This window comes from Thamnophis elegans, chromosome 8 (assembly GCF_009769535.1).
Source record: "Thamnophis elegans isolate rThaEle1 chromosome 8, rThaEle1.pri, whole genome shotgun sequence".
In the NCBI taxonomy this organism is placed as follows: domain Eukaryota; kingdom Metazoa; phylum Chordata; class Lepidosauria; order Squamata; family Colubridae; genus Thamnophis; species Thamnophis elegans.
Window position 1 is genome coordinate 26,157,369 of NC_045548.1, and position 26,696 is coordinate 26,184,064.

General features: G+C 33.6%; 1 protein-coding gene across 1 annotated transcript in view; it reads left to right on the plus strand.

Moving 5' to 3' along the window:
- Nucleotides 1–26,696, plus strand: part of LAMA1 (laminin subunit alpha 1) — a 97,331-nt gene that overhangs the window by 48,423 nt on the left and 22,212 nt on the right. Inside the window, exons 27-50 of the mRNA XM_032222905.1 lie at nucleotides 437–564; nucleotides 1,361–1,481; nucleotides 1,591–1,728; nucleotides 2,937–3,058; nucleotides 3,960–4,046; nucleotides 5,072–5,265; nucleotides 6,145–6,287; nucleotides 7,538–7,636; nucleotides 10,577–10,688; nucleotides 11,303–11,465; nucleotides 12,748–12,958; nucleotides 13,165–13,281; nucleotides 13,364–13,527; nucleotides 14,336–14,474; nucleotides 15,616–15,709; nucleotides 16,176–16,292; nucleotides 17,549–17,731; nucleotides 18,072–18,226; nucleotides 19,439–19,582; nucleotides 21,145–21,278; nucleotides 22,619–22,769; nucleotides 23,890–24,014; nucleotides 25,150–25,300; nucleotides 26,011–26,155. Coding sequence (XP_032078796.1) covers nucleotides 437–564; nucleotides 1,361–1,481; nucleotides 1,591–1,728; nucleotides 2,937–3,058; nucleotides 3,960–4,046; nucleotides 5,072–5,265; nucleotides 6,145–6,287; nucleotides 7,538–7,636; nucleotides 10,577–10,688; nucleotides 11,303–11,465; nucleotides 12,748–12,958; nucleotides 13,165–13,281; nucleotides 13,364–13,527; nucleotides 14,336–14,474; nucleotides 15,616–15,709; nucleotides 16,176–16,292; nucleotides 17,549–17,731; nucleotides 18,072–18,226; nucleotides 19,439–19,582; nucleotides 21,145–21,278; nucleotides 22,619–22,769; nucleotides 23,890–24,014; nucleotides 25,150–25,300; nucleotides 26,011–26,155 — 3,337 coding nt within the window. The remainder of the gene's footprint in view (nucleotides 1–436; nucleotides 565–1,360; nucleotides 1,482–1,590; nucleotides 1,729–2,936; nucleotides 3,059–3,959; nucleotides 4,047–5,071; nucleotides 5,266–6,144; nucleotides 6,288–7,537; nucleotides 7,637–10,576; nucleotides 10,689–11,302; nucleotides 11,466–12,747; nucleotides 12,959–13,164; nucleotides 13,282–13,363; nucleotides 13,528–14,335; nucleotides 14,475–15,615; nucleotides 15,710–16,175; nucleotides 16,293–17,548; nucleotides 17,732–18,071; nucleotides 18,227–19,438; nucleotides 19,583–21,144; nucleotides 21,279–22,618; nucleotides 22,770–23,889; nucleotides 24,015–25,149; nucleotides 25,301–26,010; nucleotides 26,156–26,696) is intronic.

A 26,696-nucleotide genomic window follows, 5' to 3' on the forward strand; every position in this document is an offset into this window, starting at 1 on the left:
GTTATTAATTTTAGTCCACTGGGCTCATAAAGCCAGTGAAGACTTAATTAGGAAAGTGTCATGACTAGTTCTTATGATCAGCTTTATTAAATGCAAAAGCACTTCACATTTCATATACAATTAATTTTGCAGCTAAGGTGTTGAGGGCAATATTGATAATACTCATTCAGTGACCATTTACAATTACCACAGCGATAAAAAAGGAAGTTTATAACCAATGCTTGCATTTATGACCTTTGCAGATTTGTAAAGCAAAGGAAAGCTGAAGTAAAATCATAAAGACAATCACAGTGCTGACAAAGTTGCCAGTCCCAATTGTGGTCACTAAATGGGGAATACTGATACACAAAAAAACTAAAAGCAATTTCATTAAACTAGTACATATTATTAACAGTTTGTAATTAATTTATGTTTATTTTTTTCTTGTCTTTAACAGAATACTTGGAAATACTTTAATGCTGTTTCAGATGAATCTGTTTCACATTCTGACTTCATGTCAGTTCTGAGCCATATTGAATATATTCTTATCAAGGCTTCATATGGTCAAGGGTTGCAACAAAGCAGGTAAAGTGCTAAAACTTTTGTTTTTATTTATTTTATTTTATTATCAAATTCATATAGTCATCCATGTCACAAAACAAGTGAATAGGTGGTGCATAATGAAGTTAATAAGAGTTCACAAATAACTGCTATTATTAAAAACATTTTAAAAATGCAGCTTAAAAAATAATGGTTAATAATAATGGAGCCATCTTATTAATTCACTGCATATTACTGCTCAGTATACATAAATATAAATATTATATCAAGTTATTTTGTGCTGTTTTTGATGGTTATGCTTCTAAAAATGTTTCTGAAAATCAACACATTTTTTTCTTAAGAAACTCTGAATTAAAGCGATTAAAGTTTATAGTGCAGATTCGGACAGTCCCAAGTGAATCAATACACAGTTTAGCAATTCTTCATAACTTATATGAAAAATTATTAGTGCATATTCAGAGAAACTTTAATGGGCACACCTAACATATTCAGGAAAATTATTATCACAAGGTTTGCTATGCAGATCAGCCTTGCTCTTCTGGTCCTTCTAAATATTTTGGGATGAAAACCTCCAGAAATGTCTAACCAAGAGGCCCATTCCTTTAAGCTTTATTAATTTTTATTACCTGCTAGTACCTCAGAATTCCAAATCTTGTGTTTTGACATTTATTTCTACAATTCAGTTTTGTAACCTATAACTCTGACTAAAATATTTGCAGAAGCCATTTCAATTGGTAGGAAATAATAAGAAATTTTTATCTCTTGTCTGATAAATGAAGATTGTCTCATTTTTACTTTGTTTTTATGGAACACCTTTAAGAATCTCAAATGTCTCCATGGAAATTGCAGTGAAAGCTGATCACATGCCCTGGGCCAAGGAACCAGCTCATCACATTGAAAAATGCCTGTGCCCTCGAGGTTATGCAGGACTATCCTGTCAGGTATGATATGACTTAGTGAAAAAATATTTTAGGGTAACATCTTATCATAACGTTAAATGCCTTATTTAAAAAGAAGTCTGTCATGTTAATAAAGCTCTTTTCTGTATAGGACTGTGAAGCAGGATACTATAGGGAGAGGCATGAAAACGCACACCTAAAAGTGTTGCCCTCAGTAGTTTCACTGTGTGTGCCCTGCCAGTGCAACAATCACAGCAGTGCTTGTGATCCAGAAACAGGGAAATGTTCGGTATGTAAACTCCTATGAATAAATTCTTTTTGTATCAATATTTGGGAGCTGGCCAATTTGCTTTAAGAAAGGCAGTTATATAAATGTTTAAAATAAATAAAATAATTCAAGATAAAAAAGATCTGGAAAATGAGATGGTCACAATTAGAAATGCAAACCTTCCAAGAACAACTTTTAGTAAAAACGGTATATATGTAATAATATTCATGCTGTAAACTTTGCAATATTAGCATGGGCTAGAGATAGTCCTCAACTTACAACAGTTTGTTTAGTGACCGTTCGAAGTTACAATGGCACTGAAAAAAGTGAACTAAAACCGTTTTCACACTTATGATCACCGCAGTTATCTCCATGATCACACGATCAAAATTCAGATTCTTGGCAACTGGTTCATATTTATGATGCTTACAGTGTCCCAGGATCATGTGATCAACTTTTGCAACCTTCTGACAAGCAAAGTGGGGAAGCCAGAATCAGTTAATAACTTTGTCACTAACTTAACAACTGCAGTGATTCACAACTGTGATAGGAAAGGTCACAAAATTCATATAACAAATGTCTCACTTAGCAACATAAATTTTGAGTTCAGTTGTGATCATAAGTCAAGGACTACCTGTAATTCTTTTGCAAGATTACTTTTAGTCATCTTACCTTATTCACAAAAGTATTTACAAAGCTAATACAAACAAACAATACAGACTATGTCTAAGAGGTTATTCTTTGAAAGAAACCAGTACAAGGAGCAAGGGATTGAAAGAATAAATTAAACCGAGGCACACAATGGTTCAAAATGCTCTGAATTCAAAATAACTGTTTGTATGACGTGTGCTGCAGTAGTTTAGGTTAGCATAGTGGCATTAACCACTTAAATTTTACAATTTTAATTGAAACATCATCAAAAATGAATCACTGATGGAGATGACTCAGATGGCTTGAAGAAATTAGGGCAATATTAAAATATGAAATAGAACTAATTACTTTCACTTCAAGGATTAACCATATTGAAATGGCAAGAATTTTCTACAGTTTTACTCCTTTGGTTTTCTACAAATATCAATCTTTTTTTATAATTAAAGGAATAAATATATTATCTGTCATGTCTATCTCTTGACATTTTAGGTAGTTAGTGAGAGCACTGTATTTATGAAGTGGAAAGCTTTTTATTATAATTATTTTAATTTTAAAATTCATGAATTATTGCTTCCTAGGACTGCAAAGATAATACTGTTGGTGATCATTGCAATATTTGTGCCCCTGGTTATTACGGCAAAATTAAAGGATCCATCAATGATTGTTCACCATGTGCATGTCCAAGAATGAGTCCTGAAAGGTAGCTAAGTATTAACCTGGCTGTCTTAATAATTATTATACTTAATATAGTATTAGATCAACAAGAGCTGGTGTTTCAATACAATAGCTATATTTCTAAGTGATTCTATTTTCTTTTTAAAATCGTCGACTAAAATGGGATTTGTAATTCATCTTAGACAGATAATTCAATAAACATTATAATAGTCTAGTGGTTGATCTTGTGGTTACATCGTATCAGCCTTTCACAATGACTAAACATAACAGTTCAACACTTTTGGAAAAGTATTATGCTACACTAAGACTGCAACAAGGAACAGAATTGTATTTATGTATTAATGTAGCTAATTAACAATCTTGTTTACTTATGAAAAAACCTTATTGAAATCAGTGAGACTTTCTGAATCCATATGCATAATGTTGAATACTTAGTAGAATTGAATGGTACTGGAACTGTAGGTTTTTTTAGGCATCAAAAGAAACATGACTTAATGTTCCAACATACCTAATTATGGCTGTACAAGATGTTGGAGTGATAATGGGGAGAGTCAGGCTCCAGTTCACCCACATCTGTTGCAGCTTATTGGATTGAAAAAATTGAGGAGAGCAAGGGCTGTTTATTTCCTTAAACCCTTGAATGAAACAATGTTGTTGTTAGTTGCAAAGTTGTGTCTGATCCATTGCGACCTCATGGACAACATTTCCCCAGGCCTTTCTGTCCTCTACCATCCCCTGGACTCACAGGAGTCTTCTCCAGCACTTCTCAAAGGCCTCAGTTCTTCGGTGCTCAGCCTTTCTAATAATTTACCAGCTTGGATAAATATGTTTTCTTAAATATTATTATTATTATTATTGTTGTTGTTGTTGTTGTTGTTGTCGTCGTCGTTGTCATTATCATCATCATCATTATTTTGTTCTTCAAGCTTTAGTCCAACATGTGTTGCAAAAGATATAAAGGATTTCCATTGCAATAATTGTGTCACTGGATATGAAGGGCAGTATTGTGAAAGGTAAGGTCATTACAACTTTTGCAACAAATGTACCTACATTAAGAGTGCAGAGAAGAGCAACAAAGATGATTAGGGGACTGGAGACTAAAACATATGAAGAATGGTTGCAGGAACTGGGTATTTTTAGTTTAATGAAAAGAAGGACTAGGGGAGACATGATAGCAGTGTTCCAATATTTCATGGGTTGCCACAAAGAAGAGGGAGTCAAACTATTCTCCAAGGCACCTGAGGGTAGAACAAGAAGCAATGGGTGGAAACTAATCAAGGAGAGAAGCAACTTAGAACTGAGGAGAAATTTCCTGACAGTTAGAACAATTAATCAGTGGAACAGCTTGCCTCCAGAAGTTGTGAATACCCCAACACTGGAAGTCTTTAAGAAGATGTTGGATAGCCATTTGTCTGAAATGGTATAGGTTTCCTGTCTAGGCAGGGGTTGGACTAGAAGACCTCCAAGGTCCCTTCCAACTCTGCTATTGTATTATTATTAGAAGAGTTGACATAGCTTAATTTTAGTTGATTCAGACAGCACTAGGCAAAAGAAATGCAAAAACCCATGTCTTACCTTATTAGAAATATAGTACTGTAGATAACAAGTTGCCGTTATATTATTTCATTGTAGAATTAAAGTATTAACATAAACATCTAGTGACTATTAAACCTGATTTATTGGCTATTCTACATGTTGTAATGTGCCATCATTCAGTCCAAAAGTATGCCTTTACTTTTTATGTTACACTGGTCCAATCCTAGTATGACATTTTCTCAATAAGACTGTGATGCTATTAAAAAAAATGAAGTATTACCTCTGCAATTTCTCAGAATTCATTTGCAGTCTATAGAATGTAGAATGCCCTTCAACATGGGAAATATTTTGTATGTTTAAGTCTCAGACTATTGTGAGATTTGTAGCGTGCGTTAATAAAAGACTGGAAATCCCGAAAGAATAGAGACAATATTGTGATTTTATGATAAGGTATTTTTTATTTGACATTTAAGAAAGGCTAACTTGCCTTGATTCTTTCTAGATGTTCTCCAGGTTACTATGGAGATCCTACAGTACCAGGTGGAAAATGTCAGCAATGTCAGTGCAACCCAAATGGTTCTCTCCATCACCACTGTGATCATACTTCTGGACAGTGTGTTTGTAAGCAAGGTGTAATAGGACAGTTGTGTGATCAGTGTGATTCAAGACACATTCTTGTGGAGAATGAATGTGTTTGTAAGTGTTTTATTTTTATTTTCCCTTTTGCTTTTTAAGTTGAAGTGTGCCTGGAATGGGAACTGATAAATGCAGCTTAATATTATTCAATCTGCAAGATACTGCAACATGAAACATACTTGTTCAAAAAATATCATTCTTAAAAAATGCTGTCTATATTTTAGATAGGACCAACTAAATAGATGAAGCTGTTGAATGTCTGTATGTATTCCTGTAGAGAGTACAAAGGAAAATAGCTACAGAAATAAATGCACATATAGAGAAGAATAAAATGCTGTACATTTAAACATATCCACTCAATATATTTATTTGGATTTTGACAAAAGTTGACCACCTAAAAAAATTAGGAGATAAGAACTCTGTTTTCTGATCAATAAAGAAATATTGAGGAATAAAAAACAGAGTGGAAGAATTAATGTAAATTCGATCAGTGAACTGGTGATTTTCAACATATGCATATTACCTGGAGTTATAATTCAGTATAATTAGAAGAAAAGTGGCAATTAAGAACTCCAAAAATATATCCAAAACTATAGGAGTAAGTGTCTATGGTAAATTTTATATAGTGTACATAAATAAAAAGTACTGAGTATTGCAGAGAAAAAATTGTAACCAGGTATATGATGATAATATAACCATGAAATAGTTTCTAAAGTTGTCTGGGTTTTTTCCCTTATTTTTTGGAGCTCAAACATGAGACTCTAAAGAGACATCACAAAGGTTGTCATACGTGTGTTAGTTTAAAGGATACAAATGTGAGGGCTCTCCTTTTTTTGTTTTTAGATTTTTTTTAGTTCATGAGTATACAAACCTTAATGTAAGCATCAATACAAATATGTGTATTAAGTTGAAAATAATATCTAGAAATTCTTTCTTCAGCTTGTGATGATGACTGTACAGGGCAGTTGTTGGATGATCTGGATAATTTTGGCAAAGCTGTGCTTTTGGTAAACTTTACTGGTGCTATCTTGGCACCTTATGGAACACTTTCAGACTTGGAAAATGCCACAAAACATTTAAAGGTATGGAAGCTATTGCTTATCTTTTACATTGCAGTTTATATTATTTTGTAGGTAGCTGAAAATGAATATATTTATTACCACTGGCCTACTGTAAGTATGGTTTGATTGGTTCTTATGCCTTCTATGATAAAACATTATTTCTAATTAGACATAATTCTATGGAATCAATTCTTCTGAACTTGCCACCCACTAAGCCATGGTTGGGAGCTGGGCTGATTCTCTCAGGTGTTATGGTTAAGGAACAGCTTTCTGTCTTACTGTAAATCCTATATAAAGTGTATCAAAATAAATCTATGTGTTATCTCCTGGAAACAGACCTATCACTTCACATGTTAAATTCCTAATGTTCAGTAATGATACTACTGATAATTAATAACAATGTTCCATTTAGTTGTTGTTACTTATATAATTCCTTACATAATTGCTTTTATACAATGTCTTCAAATATTTTATAACAAAACTGGGAGAGGGCAGTGTTGTAGTTAGATGTGCAGCTATGCAGTAGCAATAGCACTAAGATTTATATACCACTCCATAGTTGTATATATAGCCATACAGACCTCTCTGAGTGGTTTACAGATGTCAGCATATTGCCTCCAACAATCTGATCCTCATTTTACCGATTGTGGAAGAATGGAAGGCTGAATCAATCTTGAGCTGGTCAGGATCGAACTCCTGGCAGTGGGCAAAATTTGCCTGCAATATTGCATTCTAACCATTGTACCACTACATATGCTTCCATTCACATGTTACACACTGTGCAACGTATGAATGGGAGCATACGTGGTATGCTCCCAGTGCCCTTTCCTTCATCACTGATTCTTAAGAAATACTGATTTGTTTTAATATCCTTAGAGTATGTGCTTATGCGAGTTCTGAATCACATTATGCCTTTCAAATTTGTACAGCACTGTAAACTTATATTGAAATGTTATTACAGATTCAGGTTTTCCAAGATTCATCAATTGAATCTGTAACTTAATATTTTTAGACTGTCTCACTAACATCTTGACTGAATTAAAATTTCACATGTTGATCAGTTTCAGTTACATACCAATGTAATATAGTTTTTATTTCATTTTCTATTATATTCCAACAAATTGCTTAGTTATTTTGAAGTTTTTTAGGAACATTATTTAATAAAAAGGACTGTTAAAGCATCTAAGTGGGAATAATTGCATGCTAAAAGGTCTAAATTTAAATCCTTGTGTCCAGTCCTGAAGCTATTTGCATACACATTTTATTTCCAGGAATCTTTGGGGATTGAAGAAAGTTCAAACTCTTTAATGAAAATTATGAATGGCAATCTTGATACAATATCAAATGTTTCAGATCAGTACTACAAAGAGGTAGGGATTTTGCGTCTTTATTTCAAGTTTAAGTTTACCTATTAGAAAAATAGGTAAAGTAAAAATTGGTAAAAGTAGACCTGCAAGTAGAAGATTTACCACAACATTGAATGGATCCAGGTAATTATAAATGTTTAGCTGGTAAACCTGTATATTTACTGTAAAGCTTATCAGAATAGAATAGAATAGAATAGAATAGAATAGAATAGAATAGAATAGAATAGAATAGAATAGAATAGAATAGAACAGAATTCTTTATTGGCCAAATGTGATTGGACACATAAGGAATTTGACTTTGGTGCATAAGCTCTCAGTACATAAAGCTATAAGTAATAAATCATGATTATAGTCATCATAAAAATATATGCATCATAAATCATAAGATACAACATTTAGTGATAGTCATAGGATACTAAATAAGCATTCAAAATAAATCATACTATGAAACTAAATGAAACAATATAAATTGTAAAGATACAAGCAACAAAGCTATAGCTATGTAGAAAAGGAGATAGGTAATAGGAAGGATGAGAATAATAATAGTAATACAGTCTTAGTAAGTAGTTTGACAGAGTTGTGGGAATTAGTTGTTTAGCAGAGTGATGGCATGGGGGAAAACTGTCCTTGTATCTAGTTGTTCTGGTGGGCAGTGCCCTATAGCATAGTTTTGAGGGTAGAAGTTGAAACAATTTATGCCCAGGGTATGAGGCGGTCTATAGATATTTTCACAGCCCTCTTTTTCACTCATGCAGTATACAGGTCCTCAATTGAAGGTAGGTTGGTAGCAATTGTTTTTTTCTGCAGTTCTAATTATCCATGATTATTATGTGACTTCACAAGTATTTTATTTTATTTTAATTAATTTAATTTCATTTAATTTTAGCCATCTTAGGTATTTAATTCAGCTGAAACCTATCCTTGATATTTTTCCTAGCAGTGTGCCTGTATGTAGGTGTGAGATATGTGGAAAATTTGTGTCTGTGTGTAAACTGCACTCCAAAACAAGGAAAATTAAGAGAAAATAAATCAGCTAATATTAATATATTGATTAAAATTAATTCGCTTGTAAAAAAAGACTTGCAGAATTGTTTTCTCATATATCTCAATTCACATATAATATAATCACATCTACCCCCTGCAACAACAATTATAATTAGATTGAAATAGGCATGGGAAAGAACAAAAGAGAAAGAAAAAAAGTCTGAAAACCACGAGAAAGGGTTTGAACCTAGGCCTAACCACCCTTTACTTTGTAGTAAGTTGCACAGAGTTTAGTAGTTCTTATTCCCAAGTTACTGCTTAGTCCAGCATTGGTTGCTGCTGAGTCCAGTCTACTTAGCAGCTTGAAGAAATTTGGGAATACTATCAAAACAGTCTTATTTTTCTGGCTCTAAAAAGAATGAGGCTCAATTAGGCTGTAGAGTTAATAATAAATTAATAAAATAACAAAAAGGACATCCTGGCATGCTTACTCTAGAATAAATGCTATTGAATTCAATGCCTTTGTCTACATTCATGGAATCCTGATCTCTACCTCACTTATGTGACTTACACATCTCCTGGAGCATGGTAGTTTCTCCCTCCTCCAATCATTTCTTTTCTATTATTTGCAGTAAAAACTACTACCTCTACCTTTCACTAGCTCTGTTAACATTTTCTTAGGGAATGTAATATATATATATATATATATATATATATATATATATATATATATATATATATATATATATATATATATATATATATATATATGTTTTATTTGGCATTTATAGGCCGCCCTTTTCCCTGAGGGGACTCAGGGCGGCTTACAACTCGTAGGAGGGGGTGCAAGAGAAAACATAAATGTGAATAGAATAAAACAAAACAGTAAAACACAACATTCATTCAACATTCGGGCGGGGCGGATTAAAATCTTATCCCCAGGCCTGACGGGCTAGCCAGGTCTTAAGGGCTGTGCGGAAGGTCTGGACGGTGGTGCGGGTACGAATCTCCACGGGGAGATCGTTCCAAAGGGTCGGAGCTGCTACTGAGAAGGCTCTCCTCCGCGTGGTCGCCAGTCGGCACTGACTGGCGGATGGAGTTCGGAGGAGGCCCAATCTGTGCGATCTGATGGGACGGAGGGAGGTAATCGGCAGAAGGCGGTCTCTCAAGTATTCAGATCCACTACCATGGAGGGCTTTATGGATGGTAAGTAGCACCCTGAAGCGCACCCGGAGATCAACAGGTAGCCATTGCAGCTCGCGGAGGATAGGTGTTATGTGGGCGAACCGCGGTGCGCCCACGATCACTCGCGCGGCCGCATTCTGGACTAGCTGCAGTCGCCGGATGCTCTTCAAGGGCAGCCCCATGTAGAGCACATTACAGTATTCCAGCCTAGAGATCACAAGGGCTCGGGTGACTGTTGTGAGGGCCTCCTGATTCAGGTAGGGCCACAACTGGCGCACCAGGCGAACCTGGGCAAATGCCCCCCTGGTCACAGCTGACAAATGATGGTCGAAAGTCAGCTGTGGGTCCAGGAGGACTCCCAAGTTGCGAACCCTGTCTGAGGGGTGTAAAATTTGACCCCCCAGCCTGAGTGATGGAACATTGGCCAAATTGTTGGGAGGGAAACACAACAGCCACTCGGTCTTGTCTGGGTTGAGTACCAGTTTGTTAGCTCTCATCCAGTTCTTAACGGCCTCAAGACCCCGGTTCTCCTCTATGCAAGTATTTTCCACTTAAACTTTTTTTTTAGCATAAATGTTAAGTATCTGGAACATTTTACTCTTTCTGCAGCATTTATTTGGTAAGAATAATATAAAACGCTATTTTTACAAAATAAAAAGGGTTGCTTTGCATATAACTGAGTGACAATTGTGTTCCTCATTCTTTGTTATGGTAATTACGAACCACAATTTCAATAGCGTATTTCATAAAAATATATATTTGTTTTTGTACTAGTTAACAAGAATACTAGAAAGAGGAGAACATCTCAACAATGCTACAGAAGGTACCTTGAAAAAGAGTAAAGAATTGGCTAAATTTATCAACACATTTCAGGCAACTATTAAAGGTAATGTGATGATTGGCTTGGGGCTATTATAGTTTTGGAGTAGGAATATTATGAAGTAGGAATAAGATATTTATAAATAGATAGAATAGAATAGAATTATTTATTGGCCAAGTGTGATTGGACACACAATGAAATTGTCTTTGGTACATATGCTCTCAGTGTAAATAAAAAGAAAAGATACATTTGTCAAGAATCATAAAGTACAACACTTAATGATAGTCATAAGGTGCAAATAAGCAATCAGGAAACAATATCAATATAAATCATAAGGATACAAGGAACAGAGTTACAGTCCTGCAGTCATAAGTGGGAGAAGATGGGTGATAGGAATGATGAGAAGACTAATAGTAATAGTAATGCAGCCTTAGTGAATAGTTTGACAGTGGTGAGGGAATTATTTGTTTAGCAGAGTGATGGTGTTCGGGAAAAAACTGTTCTTGTATCTAGTTGTCTTGGTGTACAATGCTCTAAAAAGTTGTTTTGAGAGTAGGAGTTGAAACAATTTATGACCAGGATGCGAGGGCTAAATAAAATCTATTGTTTCTGCATTTGTATAAAGTGATTTTTAAAATATTCTTTTTTTTTTCCCAATTATTTTTTTCTTCTCCACCAAGTGCTTGTGGAAATGGCAGCTACTATTAACATGACAGGTGCTAGTGATTTCCCACAATCAAATAAAACACTTCAGAAATTGCAAGATGATATTCCCAAGAGGTTGGACATAATGCGTGGAAGATATTTCCAGCAACTGCATCAAGATAGTATACATGAATTAAAGTAAGTCTTTTGTGGCTTGCTGCAATTTTCATAATTAATATTTAAGACAAGTAAAGAAAAATGTATCTGACTTTTATAAGAATGAATTGCTAAACGTAATTTCTAAAATGCTTAATGTATTAAATCAAATTAAAAGCTTAATGTCATAAAACAACAGGGGATTTTCACTAAAATTAGAATACTTAATTTTTTAAAGGCGTAGAATGATTCATTGATTTTCATATATGCTTTAAATTTAGCACTAATTTCCAGTTCCAGGAATTATATAGTCTATTGTACATAACTCATACCTCATGCAGATAAATTGTTTCAAGCTGTCTTTAGGGTAAATTGATTTAGAAACTAGATTTAGAATGTGTTAGAAGTAGAGGGTAAAATTTCTCTTATTGGGATATATATCAAAGATATTTAACTGAGAACTACAGCCAAGATTTCGCTTGTAATAAAATCCAAAACTGTGTCGTAATGTAATTTCATGTGGCTTTAGATAAAATATCAAAATGAGAATTTGTAAAAAAAAAAAAACAGTCAGAAAGTAATGAAATGTGATTTAATGTATAAAATTAATTTCTTAAAATATAAATAAAAGAAGTCAGAAATATTCTTTAAGTTATAGTCAAGAAGATGCCATCCAATAAAAAGTGTCTTGATTTCCATCAAGAGTTCTGATATTTTTCCACTGATTTTTCTGCTTTTGAGACCATGGCAAGAATAAATGTTAAGTGCATTCACCACTTTATGCCAAACAATAAGTTAAAGATTTGGGATATGAATGCACAGAATGTCTTATGAAGATTCCCAGTCATCAAGGTCATGGTTGCCCCAGAGGTGCTTCTTCAGAAGTGAAGAAGCCTCTTGGATAAGAAGAAAAAACATCTTCAAGGAACAAACAAAGTCCAGCTACCATTTGAAAAAGCACTTTTAGAATGCACAGAATGTTAGTGTTCATGGCCTTGTCACTAAATAGGAGATAGTTTCTTTATCTCCTTTCCTTTAAATATTTTGAGAATAACATCTTGTGATATTCAAACACAGGTCATACTTTAGTCCATCCAAACAAACCAAGGGTAAATGCAACTTTGCACTTTATATCATAAGCACTTGCTTGTAATCCTAGGACAATGATTTTATGGTAGGTGGCTACAAACAATGTAAGTAAACAACAAAGCCAAATTTCTCATTAGCTACTGTATATGAGACAGATCTTAACTTCATCCAGAATGGCTTTTACTTTCAAAGGGATCACATAACTTTGTGTATGTCTTTTATATATATATTTTAGAGATGCAGAAAAATTGCTGACACAAATCCAGAGAGAATATTGGAGACCACAGCAAAAAATTAAGGACTTTCAAAAAGCAGCAAAACTTGCCTTATCTGACCATAGCATCAAACATCAAGAAGCCCAAGATGTTGTTAATATAGCAAAGAGTAACACTGAAGAGGCCAGACGTCTGCTTGTTCCTATTAATAACAACCTCAATGAGTTCAATGTAAGAACATTTCATGTGATTTTACAGTAGATTTTTCTGTGTGTGTAAAATAGTGTTTAAAAAAAATTAGGTTTCACATTAGCATTAGGCAAAGTATATTACACTTAGCATTTGCATCCCTTTAAGTATAAAGGGATTTTATGTAAGATATACTTACTCTGTAATAGCTGATATAAAGTTTTAATTATACCCAATATTGTATTCAGAATAAAAAGCTGAATGTTAAAGAAGACGAGGAGCTCTCTGTTACACTGATAAAAGAAGGAAAAATCCAAACAACTGCTGCTGCCACCTTTGCGAGGGATATATTTAATTCCACGTCTGTAAGTCATTGAATACTCATAATTCTAATTTATACATAGTTAATTAGCCATAATATGATATTAACTGATTTTGAATGTTTAGGATTTAGAAATCCACCAGGATGAATTGATGTTATGGAGTAGTAAATTAAGACAACATGTGGATGACCTGGTTATGCAGATGTCTACTCGAGGCGCTCTTGAACTTGTCTATAAGACAGAAGATCATACTGCTGAGTTGGAAAAAAATGTTCATGAATTAGACAGGTAAAAGTGTCATCATTAGATTATGCTTTACTTAAATAGATTGCAGACGGTCCGTAGAGCCTAAAATGTCTGTCTATTAGAAATGGCTTTGTGCCTCAAAGATTATTAGACCCAAAACTTTACATAGGAAATACAAAACTTCCAGTCTAGAGTGTGGAATTCAACCCTTACATTCAAACCAGAAATTGATTATTAATTCTGCACACATAGAATTTCAAGGACATAGATTCTATATGCATATAATTCATGAAGTTATAACTAGTGCTTCAAACCAATGGTCACAATTTCCTTCTTCAGCAATTGTAATCAATACAATGTAGTATCAGCTACCAATGTAGGTGGTACTACAGCTCTTCTGAGTTTATATGTTTCTTTTATACATATAAGCTCTAACATACATGATTGCTACATATAGATAGGCAAAGTATTACTGGAACTGAAATACATAAGCTGTTTCATCTAGAATATAATATAATTATTCAAGAAAATAAACTTTCAATTGTGACAGGACACTGGAATTAATGACTGCATTTGGAATGAAACATAATGTATTGTTCAATATGCAACTTATATTCTATGTTTTTAAAAGAATACAATGCTATTTTTCAAGTGCATGTTGTTATAAACCACTGAGTCATTTAGGCTAGATGGCCATTGTAGCAATTTAATTAATAAAATAAATAAATAAACTGTTCCAAATGTGTAGGTTCTAGTAAAATCTGATTATTTTACTTTGATGATCGTAATTTAATAGGTTTAATAGGTTTAAATTCCATGCAAAAGATATAACTTTCACCTTCTATTGCAGTGGCCTTTTGAATGTTAGAAATGTGACTGTGAACGTGACAAATTCTGTCTATGTGTACTCTACTATCAGAAATCTAGTTGAAAGTGCAGAGAATCTGGCAAGTGATGTCACTAAGATTATCTATGAACCAATACATGTGGTGAGTGCATAATAAGTCTGAGTAAGATCAATACATGTATACATTCTTCAATATGGGTATTCATCATTCAAAACTTATATGGTAGACGTGTTTTGCAACATCTGGGAATGAAACCCTTTATCTCTTTAAAGGAACTACATTTTTCTAGGTAAACCTGAAAAAAATGTATGGAGTTGCTTCATTAAAATACCTGTGTCTCTAATGTGACTCTTTAAAGCAGTTGTGTCTTGAGTATGTATAGCTTGTATACCACAATATCAGATTTTTAAAAATCCTACACATGAATTTGTTTCCTTTCTCAAATAAATGAAAGGTTTTGGAATGTTTTAATGGCTAACCACAATGGCCAGATTTTTGTTCTAATTATGAAATTATGTAAGCATAATTACAAAAAATAAGCACCACTGCATACAATGAAAGTGGCTTCTGACTTGTTCATCAATCATATTTTTTCTTTGTTGAAAGCTCTGTATTGGAGTCTATAAAACTGATCTTCTGAAAACTTAATGAAAGCAAGGAATGCTAAGCATCTCCTTATTTGTACAAGGTTTTCCTTTTAAGAAATTCAATCTATTGAAAAGAATTGGAAAGCTTAATTGTTTTCAGTTTTAGGTAGACCTAATCTTTGTGATGTGACACCTGGCAAACCTTAGCATATTTTTTTCGTACTGTGTAAATGGGTAAAGGATGAGACCCTTCTTCTTCAGGTCAAAGTTCTCAGAAATCCAAATAATTATGCACAATGTAAGCATTTAGTGCAACTCCAGGATCTCTTTGAACAAGTCAAGCAGCTGCTATGGAATGTGTTGATAAAAGTCAACTACATCTGTACAAGGCCATTTTAGCAAAACATTTTTGTAAGTATTCATGATCTTCACAACACCCTATTTCTAATATAGTTGTGTGTTATGTATGTGAAGATATGTTTTTATGGTTTTCTGTCTCATATTAATAAATCTGATGTGCTTAATCATAGGAGTGAGATTGGAAGCATAAGCTAAAATGATATAAAATTATAGATGAGTTTTTTTATATCCACATGACACATAGGGTTTTTCAAAATTATATTTTGCTTGAATCATGTAATATTAATATTGCTTTTCCCCATAAATAATGTTTTCTTTCGTGTGATTGTTTTAAGCAAAGAGGGCCCTTTAACACTACTGGGAAAAATGTTCTTCAGCTTAGCTCCACAGTCTTAATGGATGCAAAACATCTTCACAAGAAGTATGATGGTAGGTTTCATTACATATAGGTTGAGATATTAATTTTTGCTCAGTAATGAAGCTTACTGGGGGATGTTAGATCTTTTATAATCACAAGACACTTGTGCTAATAAAATTAAGATGTTTACTCCACCTGAGATCTTTGCTGGATGTAAATATTGGTTGCTGTATATTAGCATGAGAAATTTTGTAACAAAGAACCTATAAACTTGGGTCACTTACAAATTATCTTCCTGAAAGCAATAAAACAGTCACCTATTTGGCACAGGCTGCAATTATGTTTTAGTGCATTTTTTATGTCTGATCCCTGGCAACATTTGCCTTTGCTCATTAGTTTAACCTATATACAGCCCTCTGCTGAATAGGCATCTTTTTAGCATATAGATTACAGATTATATAAGGCACAATTCACTACTTTTAGTTTCTTACAAAAAGTAATCTACTGCTTTGGATTTACAACTATTTTTCTCTATAGGAATCAGGTCAGGGTTAAATGAAATTAACATAAAAGTGGAAAGGCTTAAAGCGAAAGCCAGTGGAATTGCTAAAAGGTTTAATGATTCCCTACTTCAGCTGACTGCATTGCCCAGAGGTAAGGGAAGTTCATCTTGATAGCATTGTCTTCATTCCAGAAAGCAAATCTATTTAACTTCATCACCACAGGAAAACCTGATCTTTTTATGTCAGATTGATTGATTGATTGATTTTGAAGGCATGTGTGTAAGAGGACAATATATGATTGCTGTTTTCAGCATGTTCTCATTCATTTAAAACAAAAAAAGAAAAGAAAATGAATAGAAATAATTTGACTTACATTCCTGTGCATTGTGCTAAGCAAAGATTCATTGGCTGGATTTCTGCCAATTAAAGCTCTGAAACCTAGCCATACTGAAATAGGATTGCAAATTTGAATGGTATTTTATTGGTCTTTTCCATGACCAACAAACTATAATTTAACACTGCATGTATAAGTAATAACCAATTGTATTAAGCTTTATAGTAGCAGCTTTTTGCATTAGCAATCAGTTATTCATTTCTTTTACCAAGATGGTACTACTTCTACTTCTTCACTGTAATAGACATCACCTAGTTAATATACTGAAGATAAAAGAAAACCATAATGGGGAAAAATCATATAATTTTTATATGAATTACTTTTATATGTATAACTATATGTATAACTTCAGTTTTCCACATTAACTCTGGTTTTGGTGGTCAATTCTTTAAGATTAAAAACAGAAACCAAACGAATTCAGGACACTATGAAATATGGATTAAAAAGAACCCTAAATTTAATTGTTAATTTGACAGATATCACATTAGAGTGGTTGCTGAGATAATTAGAATTGTTTTATGTACAAAAGCAAATGAACTGCTTACAGATTCACACATTTCCTAATTCCAGAAATTGATAGTTATATAGCAGGGTCTGATTATTCTTGTGTTCATTTAATTGTAAACCGACCAGTTTATGTGATAGGGAACAGTCATGTGGAAAGCCTTTATTTCAATTTATATGAATCTTAATAGTCTCTCCATACAATAGGGGATCAGTGACTAAAGGAAGTGGGCAGGCATATGCTTAGATGTTGTAATTCTACACCCAGAGGGTTTTTAATGCTGTGATTACTTGTTCAGTTACAGACATAAGATAGTACTGCATTTATCAGAGTAGGGTACAATTTAAGTTTAGGAATTAAAATAAATATGAGATTCTGATCACAGATCTTCTCTACTGGGTTCATTTTGTTCCTGAGGGAGATGGCAACCAAGTTTCAAAGATTGAGTCTTCTATTCTTTGCAAGCAGGATGATAGATAATAAAATGTGTGTTGATCATTTGTTTCAGATACTAATGAAAATATTTTGGCAATAAAAGGGCTAGCTCTTTCTGCTAATTTGACTGCCCTTAATGGTATACGCCGTACTGACGGTTTTAGTGAGAAGCTGTGGAATTCTTCATCTGCATTATCTAAAGTTAATGATACGTTGCAGAAAACAAATGAACTTATAATTGACTCAACAAATGCTGGTAGGTTTGCTGCTTGATTGCTTACTAGAAATGTTACTTCATGCAAGAGAGGGATTAATTTTTAATCCAAAGAATTCTTTATCCTATTCATATTGAAAGCAGTTTGTACTAGTATACTTTGATATGGTGAGAACTTGTGATGAGATTTTCTATCTTTTTTATTGAAAGTTGGCATTTCAGACTAGCCAGGCTGAATGAAAAATCAGTAAAAAATTAAATGTAGTTACATATTTTTTTGTATATGTATTCATTATTTGTTTGCAGTTTAAAACATGAATAAATAGTTAGCAGAATTGCCCCAAAACTTTTTTTCAGGATATCTCCACTTCTGTTTTGGCAGCAGCATCAGCTGAAAAAAAAGTGAATGAAGTTGAAATCCAGGCTGGTCTGTTATATGGAAGATTGAAACCTTTGAAAATACTGGAGGAGAATTTAAGCAGAAACATCTCTGAAATTAAAGAGCTCATAAACCAGGCTCGCAAACAAGCGGCTTCTGTAAGCATCTAACCTTTTTCTGTATTCCAGAAAAGAAACTGCTATTTTGCAACTATCCTAAATAGTTGCATCATTGTAATAAACTATAACTGACAAAGTACATATGTTCGTCAATGTAAAGTACATGCCCTAAATAGATGCATCTACTATTACTATGGTAGATAGTGAGGGAGGAAAGAACTTGTATTTTTCTTTAAATAAAATTAAACTTCCATGGCTACTTCCATGGATCTTTTATTTTCAAAAATGCAGTTTCAAAGAGAACAGGCTCATGCAATGTATGAGACTACTAATTAGTACAAACTACTAATTCTATTGTCAAAGCTCTCCATGGCCTTCCTGCATGTCATCCCAGGATATTCTTCGTTTCTTTCTAATAAAGGAAAATATTTATAGCTCAGGTTTGAAATGAGAGATCCTTGGAACTCTCTGAATTTGTAGTTTTTGCAGACATTTCATTGTCCGAACTAGGTAACATTGTCCATGCTAAATGATAACTAACAGTGATGATGTTTCATAGTTTGGGTAATGAAACATCTGCAAAAAAGTAACCAAATTCAGAGAGCACCAAGGACCCCTCATCACTCCATTCTGCATAGTGCTGTCTTCAACTATTTAAAAATCCCAGTTCCTTCCTAAAACTATCACTTTAGGCATTCCCTAATCCATTTATTCCAGTCTTTTCTCAGAAGCCATACTTTTCATTTGGCTTTTGCTTCAAACATCTAATTTCCACATCTTAGGGAACATAAGTCCCTAATCAAGTACAACTAACCAAGGTCCTGAAAAAATATGCATTGTTTTCCACGATCTGCTATTTCCTCAATATGTTTTGCATTGTAGGATGTACAGAGCAGCCCCCACCAGCAATATATAGAAATACCATTCATGATTTTGGTGAAATATAAAGACATCGAGAAAGATGCTCCCTTCCGTTGGTTTATTTCATTTTTTGTTTAATAAATTTATATGCTGTCCATCTCATGACTCCTACATCTGATTTGCAATAGCAATAGCACTAAGACTTATATACTGCTTCACAATGCTTTTACATCCCTCTCTAAGCAGTTTACAGAGTCAGAATATTGATTATGTCAAGTTTTTTATTCATTAATGTAAATAATATTTCTATGATATCCACTATGTGTCTCTAGATGTATGGGTATAAATTGTACCTGCATTATATAATTTTTTTGTTTTTCCTTTTGTCAGATTAAAGTTGCAGTATCTGTGGAAAAAGACTGTATTCGGGCCTACCAACCCCAGATATTATCTACTAACTACAATACATTAACATTAAATGTTAAAACAATGGAACCTGACAATCTTTTGTTCTATCTGGGTAGCAATGGTAAAGTAAGTACAGCACTTTATAACTCGATTCTTCTATAGACTGGGTACTTTACCAAATATTAGTCCTGAGTTACATTGGGTTTCTACTGAATTATATTATCTGACATCCATACAACAAATAAGTTGCATTTTAGTGGTCAATTTTAGTGATTGTACATGTTTATGAGTATAGTGGCAACTTTAATATTTATTAGTATATGTGATAATGAAATAATGTTGCATAATATTTGGGGTTATTATGAAATGCAGGGGTGAAATATCTTGAATATTTCAAGTATATCAGACTTCAGTGGATCAATAATAAATATTCTCTTAAATTTAGTATCCTGAATATTCAAACATTAATGATCATTCTTAATGATACAATTCTTAAAACTGGATATTAAATATGGACTAATTCTCATGGGTCCAGAAGCATGGCCAAATGACAAGATATTATACAAACCATAATTCAATACATCTAAATATTCATTGTTGCGTTTACATTAAGTAAACTATAATGGTCAGTAGAAACTATAAATAAATAATGAAACCTTATTTCCTTTAACCTTTATAGTTGGCAGTAGGTAGCTGTCCAATTGGATAAAAGAAGTTCAATAGTAAATTACTTGGATTTCAAAAAACAATATTACCTTTTCTTTTCTTTTTGTATTTTTTACCATCACAATTTCTCCCAATCAGTTAATTGTAATCAATTGTATCTAAATTGGTACAGTTAATTTAGATTGATTTTTATAGTAGTTTATAGTTCTGTAATTCTAATTTGTTCTTTAAAAACATGGCTTGTACTTTATATAGAGTTAGAGGTACAGTATGTTCATTTAAAAGATTTTGTGGTTAATTAAGCCTATATAATTTTATGTGGCCTTTACATTTTCAAAATGTTTTTTTTTCTTGAATGCTTCATTTACAAGCAAAATGTCTTAACAGTCCTCACTTTATTTTAAGTTCTTAAAATAGAGTTGGAAAAGTTTAGCACATCTTGTGTATACTAATGACTTTTCAAATATGAGAGTAATCAGCATTAATATTACCTTATATTATTTTCCCTGGGTTTTCCAATGTAGCAATAGCAATAGCAGTTAGACTTATATACCGCTTCATAGGGCTTTTAGCCCTCTCTAAGCGATTTACAGAGTCAGCATATTGCCCTCAACAACAATCCGGGTCCTCATTTTACCCACCTCGGAAGGATGGAAGGCTGAGTCAACCCTGAGCTGGTGAGATTTGAACAGCCGAACTGCAGAACTGCAGTCAGCTGAAGTAGCCTGCAGTGCTGCATTTAACCACTGCGCCACCTTGGCTCTCATGTGTTTTTTTGTGGTTGGCTAGTTTCAACTGTATAGTATATCTCATATTTAAGATGCTGTATTTGAGATGGCCCACTTCAGAGCAGTATGTTAAATAATAAATTTCCTTCACAGGACCAGAAAGAAAAGTAAAAATTAAAATGGTTGTGATTATAGTTTCTCTTATGGAACCATAACAATTAAGATTGTTTTAAGAGATTTTTAAAATTTTTAGAACACTTTAATGTTCTTTTATGTTCACAAACTTTTTCTTAGAGTGATTTCATGGCAGTGGAGATGAGACGTGGCAAGGTAGCCTTCCTGTGGGATTTGGGGTCTGGATCAACAAGACTGGAATACCCTGATTTATCTATTAACAACAATAAGTGGCATAGAATACACGCTACAAGGTAAAATACTATGGATGTGATACTATCTATGTAGATATCTAGAAAAGGTAAGTTGTGTTGAGAATAAACAGCTATTAGCATTTTTAGAATAATAGTTTAATTTATCTGATAAAGATATTTATCATAAGTTGATGTAAGAGATAAACAGATACAAACCAGAGATACATAGATACTATTGGTTTTATAATTCCAACAGCTAGTTAATACCAAATTTTTCAGCACATTCAACAATTTTAAATGTTGAAAGTGATGCTTTAAGCCTTTGTAAAATATAAAGTAATTGTTCTGCCTTTTAAAACCCCTCTTCATTCTCCTAAATGTTAAAGCATATTGACTTGAGGAGCATGAAAGAATGCTGACAAGTCACACGTAATCACAGAACCTGACACAGACATAGATATTTTAAGGGCCTTGTGGCACAATAGTTAAGGTGTTGGACCATGAGACGGGGAAACCAAGACTCTTAATCATCCTCAGATAAGGAAGCTCACTGGACCAATTTCCCTCTCTCAGCCCAGGAGCCTTCATTAAGGAGTTACACTAGAAGCAGGGAGACTGACATTGTAATCTCCTCTCAACCACAGAAAGGCACTCAAATGGCCTTTGAAACTTATATAGCTTAATGCAAGTTGACTCCCAGGGACTTTATTAGCTGAAAAATATCACTATTATGTCAAGGCTGTGTCAGTTATATGAGATAGACCAGACTAAGAAGCATTCATTGTGCAGCTTATATTAGAACTACTGTATTAAAACTACTTGTATTAGAACAGCTACAGTATCCTCTTGGAATTAAGAGGCAGAGGGGATGCTGTTTGAGGTGTTTTTGTAAATCATCTTCAAATCATTTTCTTGGCTAAAGCTGAAGCCTCATTTATACCAACAAATTTTCTTTCTGTCCTTCTCAACCATCCTGTAAATTCACTATAGCCTATTCACAGTTATACATATAACTTTTCATACCTTGGTACAGAATCTGTAATTTTTTTAGGAAAAGGGAAAGTCTGCGTAAATAAACTGAATTTAATGAATACACTAAATTTTTGTAGTGGGTTTAGAAGCTGTTGGACTAGTCCCACAGAACAACCTTGGACCAGTTGCTCGCTGTCTCTCAGTCCAATCTATTAACAGAGTTGTTGTAAGGAAAAGGATGAGGCAGTAGATACATTGCCTGGAGCTCCATTGTATACGATGGGATATAAATAAAATCAATAAATAGCAACTTCTAAATGATAAGGCATTCAGAACAGTTGCCATGAACTATATAAATATTTGCATCTATGTGTAACACCAGTTAGCAGATTTAACTATTTTAGTTCCTTCATTATTCTTCTACGTAGGTTTGCGAAAACTGGCACTCTGAGTGTAGAGGAGACTAGTTCTCCTCAGAAGCCCGTCAGAAGAAGTGCCACGTCCCCTGGAACAGCCACTGTGCTAGATGTAAATCCGTCAACTCTAATGTTCATTGGTGGACTTGGAGGACAAATCAAGGTGAAAGGTTTACTGTAATATATTGTGATAGTTCAGTTGGCAAATATTGAAAATGATTTCCTCTTCACTGTAATGAACCTGTAAGAACTATCAAGTATTCAGAAATGAAAAGGAAGACATCTATATGATAGGTTGCTTGTTCTTGTAAACCTGAGTGCTCTAAAAAACTGCCAGTGACTATAATTTTAATGGGACACGGTGGCTCAGTGGCTAAGACGCTGAATTTGTCGATCAGGTCAGTAGTTCAGCGGTTTGAATCCCTAGCACTGCATAATGGGGTGAGCTCCCGTTACTTGCCCCAGCTTCTGTTAACCTAGCAGTTCAAAAGTACATAAAAAATGCAAGGAGAAAAATAGGGACCACTTTAATGGGAAGGTAACAGCGCTCCATGCGCCCTTGGCATTTAATCATGTCGGCCACATGACCACAGAGATGTCTGGACAGCACTGACTCTTTGGCTTAGAAATGGAGATGAGCACCACCCCCTAGCGTCTGGAACGCCTAACACATATGTGCGAGGGGAACTTTTATCTTTACCTATAATTTTAAGGTGAGAAACTTCACCATCTTTGTGGAACGGTGTGAGGTGGGGGACAAATTCATGAAATTAATTTCAAGACTCAAATTCATCTCTTTTGGACATATGTCATGTTGTTGCACTCACACACAAAGGAACAGAATTTGCAGTGTTGTGCTGCAATACTGACAAAACCAGCAAGCCCCTGAGGATACCACCAGAGATAGGTAAAATTTATTACATATATGGGGATTAATGATATTAGTCAATATTAATCTGATTTGAATTAAATACCGTTGTCTCATTTTGCAGTGCGGACTATAGCATACTACTCAAATACAGTAGAGTTTCTCAGTAGAGCTCATAAAACATTGTTCTATTAACTGTTTTGGTTTTACCCTTATACTAAATCACATTTGGATGAATATATATATATATATGTATGTGTATACACACACACACACACACATATATATATATATACACACACACACAGAAGGGAATAATAAATCAAACTATTTTTTCACTTACCTTTCTAACTATGTACCTGAAGGAATTTCAAAGCTTATTTTATTTACAGTAAACATGTTCTGTATTCTATAGAAATCACCATCAATTAAAGTAACACATTTCAAGGGGTGCATTGGGGAGACATTCCTGAATGGCAGACCAGTGGGACTTTGGAATTTTATGGAAAGAGAAGGCAAGTGCACAGGATGCTTTGGAAGGTGAGAACTGAAAAGCAGCTGCTGATATCCATTTAATTTATTTATTTTGTGTATCGTCATTTCAGTCAATAGATAAAGGAATTTAATTTGGGGGCTACAAGTATCTAGGGTTTGAAAAGTATGCCTATATATGAATTGCTTGAGGCTTTTATAAATCTAATTAGGGTTTCCATGATCACTATGAAGCAACTTAAAAAATATGTGATCTTTAAAATTGTTTGGATCATCTACCACAATCCGTAAGTAAAGCATGCCATTTGATGGGGAATTCACCTGTTCAGAAGACAAGCAAATTTGTAGATAGGTTGTAAAAGCATTGTACATTCAATTTTTTGGTGATTTTTTTTTTTTTTTTTTACAAATACCTCTGTACCATATTCCATTTTGGGTGCTTAATGGAATTTAATGTAGTTTTTCTGTTTTTAAATTGTTGTAATGATATATCTTGAAAATTACCTTATGGATTTTCTCCGATCTCAAAGATGATTCAGAGATAATTCTGTAAATGATCATTTTTATATCAAAACCAGTTTAAAAAAACGCTCGTAGCTGTATAAGTATGTTTTAACCAGTAGAGGGAGATAGATGACTATTTTATAAATCTGTTTTGAAGAATACTAACAGACATACTCCAAACAAATGGAGTACTCTTCTTTAAATTGCTAAAGACACTATAGAAGGATTTATTATGTTGCTTTTTAAATGTGACTATTTTATTGATGTGGTTGAAATATTTCAAATTCATATATTGCCTTCTTTCCTGAAAAAGGAAAATAATATATTAAAAAGTGTCATGAATATATTTAAACCAGTATTCAAAAGAAAAATCATTTATACTGGTATATACTTTTAAACTGCCTTTAATTAATTTAATACAGTTTTACTAAAATTTAGATCTACATTAAATTACATCAAATTAATTTTGTCTGGATCCTTTGCACTATTTTTATTCCTAGGCTAAAAGAGCAGTTCAGCAATTTTACACATAGACTCAGTTGATGTCTATTTTGACTGTTGCTAAATTGGATTTTCATTGCAGGGTGTAGTAGCTAGAGTTCTGTGAGCAGAATGCATCTTGTTAAGAACTTAGTTATATCCTGCCAGTCTCAATCTTCCCTTTGTTTGTTCTCCCTAGCCCACAGTATGAAGATCCTTCATTTAATTTTGATGGCAGTGGATATTCAGTGGTGGAGAAAGCACTTCGCTCCACTGTGACCCAGATAATTGTATTTTTCAACACTTTTTCAACTAATGGACTCTTAGTATACCTGGCTTCCAATGGCACAGTAAGTCCCAATTGGGATAAATCCCAATTTATCAAAAAACATACAATAAGGTCCATAATCTACATTGGGGGGATTTTTTGATAAATAACTAAATAAAAATGAATAAATTAATCACTATGCCTAACAAGCTATTTATTTATTTATTAGATTTTTATCTTGCCTTTATTTCTTTATAAGTTATTCGAGGCAATGAACTTACTCCTTCGTCCTCCCCTTTATTTTCCCTATAATAACCCTGTGGGGTGGGGGAGTCTAAGAGAGAGTGACTGGCCCAAAGTTATCCTAACCCTAACCCTGCCTAATGCCTCCTTATAAGAATGAACTATCTGTGCAATGTGTTACATGCATAGCATTCTCATAAAAATGAGTGGGATTTGACTGTCCAATGATTTGGATGTTGTTGACCCAATGTGGACATCAATGAAGAATCAAGAATAAATTACATAAATTGTATTGTATGATAAATTTGATAAACCATTGTTGAATCTTTCATGACTTATAATACAGTTAGTAGCTTTTACTAAGTCTCAGCTCCTCATTTTTAGAATAGAATTAATAATACAGAATTTGCATCAAGATAATGTATGTGACGCATTCTGAGTTTTCAAATGAAATACAACTGTTAGAAGTTTCCAGGGTTATTTACTTGTATAGTTGAATGGTTATAGCATTAAGTGTGGTGTATTTCCCTAACTTTTTTTTTTCTGCAGAAGGATTTTTTGTCTCTGGAGCTTGTTGATGGCAGAATTAAAGTAACCGTTGAGCTTGGTTCAGGTCCACTTACACTTAAAACAGAAAACCGCTACAATAATGGAACATGGTATAAACTTTCATTCAGCCGAAACAAAAAGGAAGGTAAAATATGTTAGGTCAATCCAGATATAGCCGAGTGTGTTTGTCCTTGACATTTATTTTAATTATAAAAGTTAAACCATAGGGCTATGAAAATTAGACACAATCCTTTTATTATTTTGAAGAATCAGGTACCACGTGGTCACTGAAATGGAAATGAATTGCCTTAAGAAGCACATAGCAGGACTGACTTGCTTCATCTATTTTTTCACTTCAAACAATGATTTCTGCATATACAAGAAAGTTTTGAAAATTAAAATGAACACGTTGCTTTTTGGTAGAAGTTTGATTTGAGTGGTTTATTCAAATACCATAATAGCAGTATCTGATTACAAGCACACTAAAAAAAATCAACTGAAAATTCACAGAAGGAGAATTAGGATAATGCTTTTTAATGGATTCTGTATGAGCCTCTAGTATCTGGGAATTATCTTAATTGGATGAAAAAAACATCTTTATATCAGTTTAATAATGAATGAGATATGGCTGAAAAAAGCAAGGCCTTTATATTCCACTCTCAAGAGTTGGTTGGTTACCTTGAAGC